At 43.6% G+C, this 12619-nt stretch overlaps 1 protein-coding gene across 1 annotated transcript in view; it reads left to right on the top strand.

The window, feature by feature from the left end:
- Positions 1 to 12619, top strand: part of LOC311497373 (RNA-binding motif, single-stranded-interacting protein 3-like) — a 109610-nt gene that overhangs the window by 22958 nt on the left and 74033 nt on the right. Inside the window, exon 2 of the mRNA XM_084557653.1 lies at positions 9969 to 10153. Coding sequence (XP_084413779.1) covers positions 9969 to 10153 — 185 coding nt within the window. The remainder of the gene's footprint in view (positions 1 to 9968; positions 10154 to 12619) is intronic.

The raw sequence follows: 12619 nt of genomic DNA, 5'->3' as shown, positions 1-12619 counted from the left end.
GATGGACAAGGGAGAGGAGAGAGGGCAGAGGTTGTTGGCAGCTGAGGCATGGATAGGAGGAGAACGCTGAACGCGAAAGATGAGGAAATGAAGTTATGTAGGAGGGGGAGGAAAGCAAAATGTTTGACAAGAACGGCGAAGAGGTGAGGGACATGGGAGAGCTGGGTGAGATTATTAATGTGCGGGGAGGGGACGATAAGATAAAGAGGCATAGAGGCTCAGCAGATTGGGATAAACTGTTCACCTTATAAGGAGACATCGAGAGTTTATTAGCTATGCAAAGAGTGGAAGCTGCTACTGATAAATATTTAATATTGCTTCATTTTAAACTTGAAGAACAATGAAACTTCCATACTTTCCCCTCTTGTATAGGTCGGTATTAAGCTAATCACCATTCACCAACGCTCATCGTGCATACTGTTGCAAGAAAAAAACACCTGACCAGGGGGCAAATAGAGGAGGGGCGAGAAAGACTTTCTTGAATAAACTAATGTTGCATTTGCATAAATATACATAATAATAGAGCTTTGTGCGGTACTCCTCCTCTTCAATATGCATGTTTTCTACCCCTTTTTGTAACTTGCGTGCTAGAGGTCATGCAATTTAGAAGGAAGAATTTAGCTTACGTTTTTTTTATTTTTTTGTTTTTTTTGGATTCTACTCAGAGAGGTGGAGATAAAATCGTCAGGGCGGGTTTTGAAGTGTAATGCGGCGGAATGTTGTTCTTGGTCGTCCCTCAGGAAGGGCTTTCTTTAGAAAGAGCGTGCGAGGTCAGCCACTTCGCTGTTGTGAGATTTGTTAGCTGCTGTGATTGTTGCGGACAGCAAATGCGCACGAAAGAACATCGAGAACATGTCTTGAGCAAGGACTTGAGTCTGAGCCAACGTCTACATAGTTCTAGCATGCTGAGTGTGAAATATGTGCATTCGGGGAAGCAACACTTCATAACAGAATAGACAGTGTTTGGCATTCAAAAGTAAGATATTAAACTGCTGTTAAACACTGTATGTACTGTACATCTACACTATTCCTGGGAGATTGTTCCAGATCAAGCAAAGTTACATAGAGCAGACCACGGTGGGGCTCATCACGGCAGGTGGCATGGTCATCGATTTCAGGAGGGCCGAAGCTGACCCTGCACTTCTCCCCATCCATGGTCACTGTGTGAAGAGGGTCCTGATCAGCCAACACCACCCTGAGGAAGGCCCAGCAGCGACCACATTCTGAGAATAGTAGGAACAGAAAAAGAAGGAAAGGCTGCTGGTGACCTTCTACCGTTCCACCATTCAGAGTGTGCTGGCATACTCCATCACTGTGTGGCAGGCTGGCTGCGTAACAGTGGATGAGAAAAAGCTACAGAGGGTCAAAAAGTCAGACGAAAAGACTATTGGCTGCCCTCTACCCTCCCTGGATGTGACCACCTCCATCCCAGACACCACCCGCTCAGCCTGCTGCCCCTTGGAAGGAGATACAGTAGCTTCAATACCAGAACAGATCGACTAAAAAAGCTTTTATCCATTAGTTTTCTTTGTGTTTCCTGTTTTTGTTCTGAAAGTTTCTTTCTTGCTTTACTTTCTGTGTTTTCCTCCAATTTGATTGTTTGATTGATTTCTTCTTGTGTGCTACGCTCCCATTAGTTCCACTCTCATCAACCACTTACCCACTTCTTTCGCTTAGCCCCCTGTCAAGTCGTCTGTGGATTTACCCCTGTTGACGTTTCCTAGTGTTTCCATTCCACTGCATGTCGTCCCTTGCTCCCTGAATTTTTGTTGCACTTTTATTTTTTTGGATAGCCTGCCCACCCGCTTTTTGTTCCAGACTTCATAACTTTTATTAAAGTAATTTTGTTTGGACATTATGGCGTACTATAAACCGTGGCTCAGGCCTGAATTGGATCCATCTCTTCAGTGCCCACGAAAGCCACCAACAGGCCCGACCTACAAGCCACCAACCAGCCAGTCCCCAAGAAATTGTGTCTGTTCCTAATTCTCCTGACCTCCCAGTGTCCCAGTCTGGTGATGCTCCAAGTTTTCTGGCATCAAAGTTTTGACTGATACAGTACAGTAAATATATCCACTAGTTCGGGCAGTACAGTGAAATACTTAAAGATACTTGAAAGGTTAAAAGAAAGAACACAGTTAAAGCCAAAAAAACATCAATTGAAGGGTCGTGAAAGGAGCCGAGTTCTGCTTCTCTTCACGGAAATCCATCATCCACCCTGACCTTCACATGCGTATGGTCCAATAATTCATGGATTTTTGTGTGAGATACAGCACTGACTAATATGTCAACGATGCCAACGGATAGCCTACAGTATTTGCCTGCAAGCTGATGTTGCAAACTACTTAGCCGCCATGCCAATTACTGTATATTTTTACCATCTGTTCAGAATACCTTACAGATTTTCTAGTTGCTGTATTCCTAGATCAGGACCTTGACATTCTGATCATACATGATTTGACATGAACAAGCCTCTTCTTTTTTAAATGGGCTGCTGTTTGACTCATAATGCCAGTACCTGAAGACCGACATTTCTTTGCAATTCAGTCTGGTGAATTACAATATATGCATGCCAGAACATATACATAGAGGCTATACCCAAATACATAACACTGTTGCACAAGCTCACATTGGTGGGTTTTGCACCAACATCTATCATAACCTCCCACACAAACACTCTCACGGCATTGATCCCAGGAACAATAGTTGATGCGAATCCAAGTCAATCTCAAGTTAAACAGCTTGCCTGTAAACTCACACATACCCTGCACCTCCCCTCCCTGACCTTCTCAGAAACATAGCCACAGGAATTTGCAGAGAGTTCAGCAACCTTCCACAGTCACTCTCCATCATCTCCTTATCTCTCACCAGGTCAGTGAGCACTAAGTCCAAACTGGATGTCCCCCTGGGATGTTTGTGCAACTTGTTTATGACAGCCCAAGTGTTGTTGATGCTGTTGTTGCTGATGTTAACAAGAGGGATAGAGAGGTAGAAGGCTTGAACATGCCGTTCCACTGGGAAGCAACCTAGATGACCTGATCTTCTGAGGAGACGGGGAGAAACGGGGAAGGAGACCTGGACAGCGATGAGAGGGAGAGAGGGAGAGGAAATAGGGGGAGAGGTGAGAGCCAAACAAGAGAGTAGCGAGATTGAAAGTGGAAGCACAAGAATGCAAGATCAGCGTTAAAGTAGCTTTGCGGCAAAACTAGTTCTGAAACGCAGGATCAAAGGGTATATCTTAGGAAGAACTCAACACTTACATAATGAGTTTGTATTCTGTGAAAAAAAAAAGAGAAACATTCAGATTAAAATGGGTAGTTTTACTTTTTTTCATACAAGCCGAGTATACTATTTTGGTAACAAATCAAACAAGTCAAACAGCCGCACATTCAGATAGGTCCACTTTCTGCATTTTAAATAAGGTGGATTTCGTTTTGCATTCTGATTGACCTCACATTGACCTTAAATCACCAGGTAGAACTCGATATTCACTTATTTCTGCCTCACAAAACTGCAGTGTCTGCCTCGGGTGTTAATAATTATGCTGTTGTAGCTCAAGGGAATAGTTAAATATAGTATTACACTTATAAAATATAATGGCTGGTCTGGTATGTTTTTGTGCAATGACACAAAACCGTAATAGCGAGGGTAATACTTTTAAGGGCTCCAACAGGGAGGGCCCTTAAAAAAAGCCTACAATCTAATTATCTTACACTACTGGCATAATAAGGACTCTGCTGTTGTTGGCAGAATAAATGGTTTGTTCAAATATTCCTTGTATCTAATAGAATATTAGAGCTTTAGAATGCGCTCCCCCTCCTAAAAATTTAAAAATGGTTTAGTCCACCGCTGCAGCAGGGTGGATAAAATTAGTTGTTCTCCAAAGCCAGTAATGGTACTGATACCTATAGTGAGGACTGACTGAACCTTGAAGCTATTGTGTTGTAAAAGAATAAACTGCAGAAAAGTTGTTTAGAAATTAAAAAAGTGGGACAAATTTCTACAGCTTGCTGACTAATTTAATATTGTTGGTGAATGAAGCAGCTTGGCCGTCAGTTTATTGACTATCCTCATAGAGTGAATCAGGTGCAGGTCTCCTGAGACTCGTAAATGTTTTACGAAAAGTCATTTCAAGCTGTTATTTTCAACAGCCTTCAAAGATTTTTGCGACAAAAATTAGCACACAGTAGTATTGCTTAATAGGTATATTGTACACTATTGCACAGTTTTAAGATTATTCACATGCATAATGTTTATAATATTTCGCAAGTAGTAACTTCAGACAATTTAATAGGTCCAATATGGTTTAGAAATTACTCTCTAATTTCGAGTTTTCAGTTGTAATACTCAAGGTGTGTATATCTGCTACCTTTAGGATTGTGACGCTTTATAATGCCAAAGAAGAAGGACTGGGTTTGCATTTGATGAAAGCTAATTTACTTGAAACGGATAATATTCCAGTGAGGGCTTAAGGGTAAGATGGCGCTTTAGTGTTGCCTTAATATTGTCGGGTTTGATATATTCGTGTCCGACATAATGAATGTAAAATATCACAGTAAAAGCCCGACTCTATAATTTGAGTGTGTTGAGACGATAGTTTGAAATCTTGAGATTATGCAGACTGTATTGAATGAGTTTTTAAACACTTTGTACACACACACACACACACACACACGACCTGGTAGAGATCTTCGTCCTTAGGCCCAATCATGTAGACAGTCAGTATGATTACCTTAACTCTTGATCATGATTGCACCTAACATCAGGATGAGGAACAGCTGATTATCCTTCAGGAATTTCTAGCTGCTCCTGGAGCTGGACTTTGAAATGGTTTTACTAAATAACCCTCAGGTGTGATTTCTCCAGACTTATCATTTACTCTCCAGACTAATCACAGTCCAGGCTATACCTCCAGCCTACACATTTCTCAACTTGACACTTGGAAACCCATAAGTATCCTGTATTGGATATCATTAGGCTTGTCTCTGAGAAGACTATTTATACCTGTGCGCAGCATTAACTGAACTTGGTGCAGTCCTCTCTGCCTCCCCTTGTATAAACATCCACTTTTTCTTTTCTTTCCTTGGGAGAATTTCTTTTCCGTGTCGTGCTTGTAATAACCGAAGCGCTATCTTCTTGTCAATCGAGGTCCGGACGCAGTAGTTTGACAATCGGGTTATTTTTATAAATTCTTGAAAAGATGATTCGTTTCCTTTTCAAGGTTTCCGACAGAAGCAATAGCCGAGGCTTAATTTAGCTGCTTGTGTAATCTCCAGTTGAGAACGGTTAGTGTATATTGGGTGCCGTGTTTCCATTCCGATGTATTCATAAGCTCTTCCTTAAACCCTTCCGCCGCTGTGTTTAGAGGCGCAGAGAGTAAGAGAGAATCTCAGTGCTGGACCAAAAATAGCCTGCATTCTTTCCTCTGTGTTTCAGGAAGCATTAGAAGAGGCCGGAACAACCCTCTCTCTCTCTCTCTCTCTCTCTCTCTCTCTTTCTCTCTCTCTCTCTCTCTCTCACCCATGTCCCCATCTTTCCTTTCTCCCATGCGTCTCCATTCTTCCCCTGATCCTTTCTTACTTAATTCTCTTAATCAGCCATTCCTCTCCTCCTCCTCCTTTCTCCCTACATGTCATCCAGAGTTCATCCTTCTCTGGGACACCCTCGCCCACATCTGTGCTTCCATATCAAATGGTCTTTCACTTCCACTTCCCGTAATGGACTCGCAGTGAATGCAGATAAGTTTGATCGTCACGGAGGATGTGTGTTGATGTCTGCAGATTTTCAGGACTTTCTAGGAGATAGTCAATATCTGGAAAGTAGAGAAGTGTGGAGGAACAAGAGGTCAATCAATAGGCGATACGTGCGAGTGAGTGTGTGTTTAGTGTTTATAATGTGCTGTGGCCTATCCCCTAATAAAGCACTGGATGGGTAGAGAGGCAAGGTGGGGTTTACAGGATGGACTGAATAACGGTAAAAGTCAGCAAATAAGATAAAAAATTGACGTTTACCGTAATAGGTCGATTCATTCATGCGCCAAGAAAATCAGACTGTATCTTCAAGGTTTTACCCATTAACTAGTCGTCTCACAGTGTTGGTCTTTGAAGGAACGGAGTGCAGACATGGAGTTTTTCCTCTGTGAGCCACGAAGCTATCAAGTTTGTTAACAAACCTTGCTCAAGCCAGTTAGCTCCAAGACCTACCTTTCCATTTTAAGAACATTTTATTAAAGGATATTAAGTATGACACTAAGAGTTCTCGTTACTACCTGGTGCTAAACGGTAAACCACCAGCTACTGTAAGAAAATTAGCTAGCCATCAGAGTAGGTACTACATGGATAAGCCTTTGAGAACCACATGTCACTACTTTCTTTGCCACTCTCTGGTGTGGCCTCATATGAGACCTGCATAATGAGATCAAAAAAGCTAAAAGATATTAAAGGTGTGACTTTAATACACTCTGTGGGAGTAGGCAAGAGCACCTAGAGAAAAGCCACTCAAAAGCCCTCAAACCCAGAACCTTCTTGCTGTGAGGCAGCCATGCTAACCACTGCGCCGAGGTCTATTTTCCACACCACTCGTGTATAAATGTTCGTATTTAGTAACTACATATACACTTTTAATGCTTAATATTCTTTCTTACTGACTTTGTCTCAACACACATAAAGCAAAACTGTTTCTCTTGCTTGAGAGAGACAAATAAAGTCGATAAGAAACTGAGAGAAGAGAGGAGGGAGACCGCATATTTTTTGCCCATCGGGCTTCCTCTCTTCAGCTATACTTTTAATGGAGCTGAATTCACCACATATCCTTTTCACATTTTTGTCTCCCATTGTAAGATCTTGGAAGTAGTGTGAGGTAGTGAGAGGCAAAAGTGTAGTCAAACAAAGCGCCAAGTGTGGTCAGTGGGCTATAAAACATAAAGAGTATTGGCAATGTGCTACGATATATTAGAAACGTGGCTGCTGAAGAACATCTGATCAGCTCCTGTGAAGATTAAAGTGAGGAGAACGTTGAAAGAGCCAGATCACAGCTGCACGTGATCCACCTGGATCCTACAAGCTTCCATGAGCTGCGGGAACAGCGGGTGCTCTACATGTCAATAAAAGCAAATGCATTTATTATGACTTTCCTTACATTTGTAGCCTCCAGATAATAAATATTTTATAGTTTTTTTCTTACACTTTGAATAAGTAACTTAGACGTTTTTCTCTGTGCTCATTGTTCAGCCTTCCGAGTGCAATGCACGACCTAGTTGAATGCGAGCCCGCATATATGTCGCATTGGCCGTTTCAAGGCTTAGTCGTGCATAAGATCTACAGAAACCCAGTGACTGTGTTTGCTTTGTGTGACTGTTCTTGCCGCTGCCTCTGAGCCTTTATTCCCACTGCGAGAGCTGCTCCACTGTACTAAGTGTGTCAACAATACCAGCTGAGAGGCAGCCTTCAGTCCACACGTTGCGACTGCAAACTAATCCTTAAAGGAGAGAAACTGGGAGAAAGGGAGGAGGGAGGGAGGCGGGGAGGCAGAAACACGGAGCGAACGGGAGGATGGAGGTTAAAAGAGCAAGAGGCCGAGCGCCGGTGGAGCCTTGTTTGACAGTGAGCAGGAGAGGATGAAGAGTGTGAATGCTAGAGAGAGTGATTTTGGTGTTTCAAAGGATTTCCCTATCACAGTCTCTGACACGTTACACACACACACAGCTCACTATCAAACCTGACCCTGACAGCTGCACAAATTGGCTGAAAGAGGCTCCCTGGGCATGGCCTTTGATCAGGTGTTTGTGTGTGTGTTGTGTCAGCGAGACAAGTTGAAGGCGGAGATTTTGTACATTTGTGCATACCTGGGCATCTGCGTGTGCAGAAAGGCTCTTTTCTGCTCCGGCTCACGGTGGAATGAAGCAAATGTACAAAGATAAGCGCGTGTGTGTGTGTTAATAAACGCTATAACACCCTGCATTTGCGTCCACATGTCTGTATATCGCACCAGCTTCCTCTGAGTGTGCAATGTGCGCAAGGTATGTGGTGTTAAGCATGTATGGCTTTCATTCCAGAGATATTTCTCTTTCAGATTGCAGCCTGAGGGTCTTTTATTTGTGCCTGACACTTCATCAGCCGTGTATCCGTGTTATCTTTCCGAGGTGGTTGGTAAACAAACCCATTGTTAAAAGGTTCATATCGAGTCTGCCCTCAACACAGTTCAGGCTTTGAAGCGCCGTGGTTTTCATTATCACGGCTGTGGCACCACATACAAAAACATATGCGTTTCGGTCGAGAATATTCTTATCGCGTATTGACACATGATTCATGATGTACTTTTGTAAAGAGTCCTGCAGAAAGCTGGCATTTTTTCGAACACAAAATCTTCCGTATCTTGCAGACCTAGGTAGAGGCCATATTTTCTCATTGAACACTGCGCTGGGAGATATTCTGGGGTGGGAGAAAAATACCTGCAAATGTAAGAGACACTTGCAAATATAGAGTCATATTTGTCACCGCTATTCAAATGTAGTATTACCCACTGTAGGCCTTTTCATCTTTGTACTTTGTCATGTTGTTGCTGAAGTGTATAGGCTCATTCTGGGTTGTTAGTGAGACACATCGGCCTGTGTCCGTGTAAATGACACAGACACCCTCTCCTTTTACTGCAGCCTGTGTGCTGTACATTTGTTGAATCCTGTTAGCGCTGCCTCTCTGAGCTGCCAGGATGCCTGTGTGCGTTTCTGCGTGTGTGTGTGTGTCAGGAATTGTGTGCCAGTTGAGGGAAGTACAGGTAATGGATTAATATCAGAGCTGGCTCGGGCTCCGCATTGCTGTGCGGTGACAGCCTGTCATTATCGCAAACACGGGCTCACACACACAAGCTCACACACGCTCGGTTGCATTAGCGTGCACGCTTTCGCACTCGCCTCCGAGCGCGGGATTCACCCGAGCGCACGGGCTCGCCTTCCTGTCTCACCTGTCTCTCTCCTTTCATGAAACACAGTGGTGCTGTCCTGTGATCATCGTCTCAAACTGCAGCAGGTTCTTGAACTTGTTCCATCCACTTTCCAACGGAGGGACCAGCGCTGAGGCTACCCTTCTTTGTCGAGCCGGTGTAGCTGTTTTGCTCCAATCATCAAGGCAGCAGACACGGCAGTGTTTTGAGCCTTCAGGCTTGTTTACTTCCTCCAAACTTGGCCTAATGGTTTGCCTAAGGCAGCGGACAGGCAGGGGTGGGTGTGCCATCTGTGCCAGACACTCATTAATCCTCGCACTGCCCTTCCTCCTTGCCAGAAATGGTCATCTTATTAAGCTATTTAGTCAGTATTGAGCAGTAATTGGACAGTTGAGGCCTATAGGAAATGTTTGAGTAAGTTAAGGGTCATAAAGTCTCCGACCACTGGGCACACTGGACACTGGAAGAATTGTTTTGTGCACAGACCGCAAGGATGCATGACTAACATTTATTAAAACATATTAAATGTATTGAATTCAGTTCTGTTTGGTTTAAGACTCCCTGGAACAGCTGAGGGCCACTTGTACCATGACAGTGTTATTTGTGCCTTCTTTGGAATATCCCTTAAGACAACTTATTTTTAATGTGCACTGATTTGCAAACACACACAAACACCACTGACATATGAAAATAGTTTAAGTCTGATCAGGTACATACGACACTGACTGCATTACCATTATAGCTAACTAATTGTAGAAGCTGCAGCTGAGCTTCAGCAGAGCGTGATTTGTTACAGTTGCAAACTCCTGTGGTAAAACTTGGTACCGCAATCGTAATCTCTCACATCCTGTTTCCTTAATTCGATGTGCCTCCTGTTGAATCAAGATACTGATGTGGGACAGGAGCTTGGTTGACAGAAGATGTTGTTTAGTTGAAACTTAAAATAAGTTGCTTTGATGACAGTTTGTGGTTATTTTGGCCCAGAAAAAAAACAAAAAAAAAAACATGACCTTCTCTTTCTATCTTTGCAGCAGTCCTATGCTCCTGCCCCTCCGCCCATGGCTCCACCTAGCCCAGGCACCACAGGAGGAGGAGGAGGAGGTGGAGGAGGAGGTCAAGGAGGAGGGCTAATGGAGCAACTTAGTAAGACCAACCTGTACATCAGAGGCCTGCCGCCTGCAACCACCGACCAGGACCTCATCAAACTTTGCCAGCCGTGAGTTCTATTCTATTCTACTCTGTTCTGTTCTGTTCTGTTCGACCCTGTCCTCTTTCTTCAGATGATGCATTGAACAGCGTCTTTCCGCGCAGCACAGTTCAGTTCATTCCTCCTCACTTCAGTTCAGCTTGTGGTAATTAGTGTAGCGTGAGTCCGACAGCAGCTTATAATGAGTATCAACAGTTTGCTCTTGACCTCTGTGTTCCTCCTCTCCGCTTCCTCAGAGGAAAAAACAGAACCCAGCTGGGCCTAACCCATCCGCTCCCCACTGCACTGCGTCATCTGCACGCACACACACACACACACACACACACACACACACACACACACACACACACACACAAGGACGGACAAATGCATCCTCCTGCCTGTCAGTGGCGTGTTTAACCCGCTCCGTTATCGACAGCTTTACAACGTTTTCGAGGCATTTCGTGTGTTGCGTTGGCGACAGTAAATTTGATGGAAAAATTATGCCGTGCAGAAATTTTATCGCATTGCGTTACCGCGGCAATCTGAAATGCGTTGACTTGGGCAATTTAGTATTTAAAAACGGTCTTAACACTTTAGTAAAAGCTATATACGGACCGATTTGCAAGATTGGTGCTGGGACTGAGGAAGGCACATATTTATTATTCAGCAGCTCTGGCACATCTGAGCAACCTCTAATCCAGCGTTTGTTTTAACCCTTTGCAACCAGTTATCATCACACATTTTGTTCTCTTTAAATTTAAGAAATTTAATTCGTAAAAGTATCAATGAAAATAAACTAGATTCTGTCACAGTCGTTTCTTTATCTGATTCCAGATAATGGTGACTACTATGAACAGGACTTAGAGCGCTGGAATACTGTACTGGTGGTTTTATTGCTTCCAACATTGAACTTTTAGAAACCTCTATTCATGAGCCTTTAAATCTTCCATGAGCTTTTTTACTGTAAGCATATTAAGTTTCATACTGGATTTTTCCATTCCCTTCAGAAAACACAGAGTATAAATACTTCTATATAACAGTCTTTTGGAAATCAGTCACGCCGAGGAGTGTAAGCTGCCAATGATGCATTGCCACACATGCTGATATGATACTAGAAGTTTTTCCTTATTCTATCTTCTCGTCCGTTCATCTTGATAATACGTTGGTGAAAGATTGACAGGTAACAGCCGTGTCCTGGAGTCAGTAACGTTTGGCACTTCTCTTCCGTTTGTCCTAAAAGTTGATCCGGCACATTTCATTTCCAGTTGTCCCCCAGTGGATACTCTCTTAGAGTTTGCCTTAAGCCATGATCTGATTGTATCAAATGTAACTGGAGAACCATTTATTAATAAAAATAATAATTACTATTATTATTATCACTGATTGTGCATGTGTGGGTTTCGATAAAGAAAATGCGGTGTGCGTCTTCACGTTTTTCTCCTATCTGCATCGTCCACATACATATGCAAACACCAGACCTTGCCCTTCTGTGTGTCAGCCGCAGTTCAAGCCTGTTGTATTCAGCTTTAGCCCTGGAGGCGTTCTGGAGAAACAGGGGTGAAAAATGGGGGCCAATAAAAGTTTCATTAGAGGCCCAGTCAGTGTGCCAAGTCGCCAGTAACATTTAGGAAAGGTCATTTGCGGAGGGGAGAGCCTGTGTGTGCCGTTGGGCAGCATTTATCGTGTTGGGTTTCCAGCTCTCTCCTGCCGACGGAAACGGACTGAGTGGCAGTTTCCTGTCACTCACAGACATGACATGCACGCATGCGTACGCAAAAAACACACAAACAGGCGTTTCATTCATGCACACTGTTACAATGAATAACGGAAGGATGGGCCCTTGGCGCTGATACACACTCGCTTTCTTTCAATTCAATGTCATACTCATCCTTATTGTTACCAAGCGTGGCTGTTTTTTTTAGTGTGTGTGCTCCAATCCACCCACGAGCACCTCGCTCTCCCTTCCCATTCTGTCATCCTCCTCATTTCCTCCCTCCATCCTTCTCTCTCTCTCTCTCTCTGTATGCCCCTCCTTCCCCTCTCTCTCTGACTCTGTGCCAGTTCTCAGAGTGTCAGTGAAAAGTGCTGTTGTCAGCTGACATTTCCAATCACTCCCCCGGTCGCCCAAACTATGGACACACTTTTAACGTCTGGGGACAGAGCAGAACGTGAGCGGAATCTAAAGCGGAGCACAAGGGCAATTTCTCTCTCGCTCTGTCACTCGTTCTCACTCACACTTGTTGTCTTTCTGTCTCTCGTTCACGCCTGCTTCCGATTCCTATCTATCTATCTATCTATCTATCTATCTATCTATCTATCTATCTGTCTATCTGTCTATCTGTCTGTCTGTCCAGTACTTGCAGTACAAACCCACTGCAAAAATAATACAGAGCACTGAATGAGTTCAATTTCTCTCATTACTCATCAACAGCTTAAACCTAAGCCTAGAGCACTAAAAGCTTCACCATGGCTCATGAATTCCTAAAAAAGAAA

The sequence above is a fragment of the Chelon labrosus genome, assembly GCF_963514085.1.
Source record: "Chelon labrosus genome assembly, chromosome: 12".
Lineage (NCBI taxonomy): Eukaryota > Metazoa > Chordata > Actinopteri > Mugiliformes > Mugilidae > Chelon > Chelon labrosus.
Note: the sequence above shows the minus strand (reverse complement) of the source record. Positions and strands in the feature narration are given on the sequence as shown.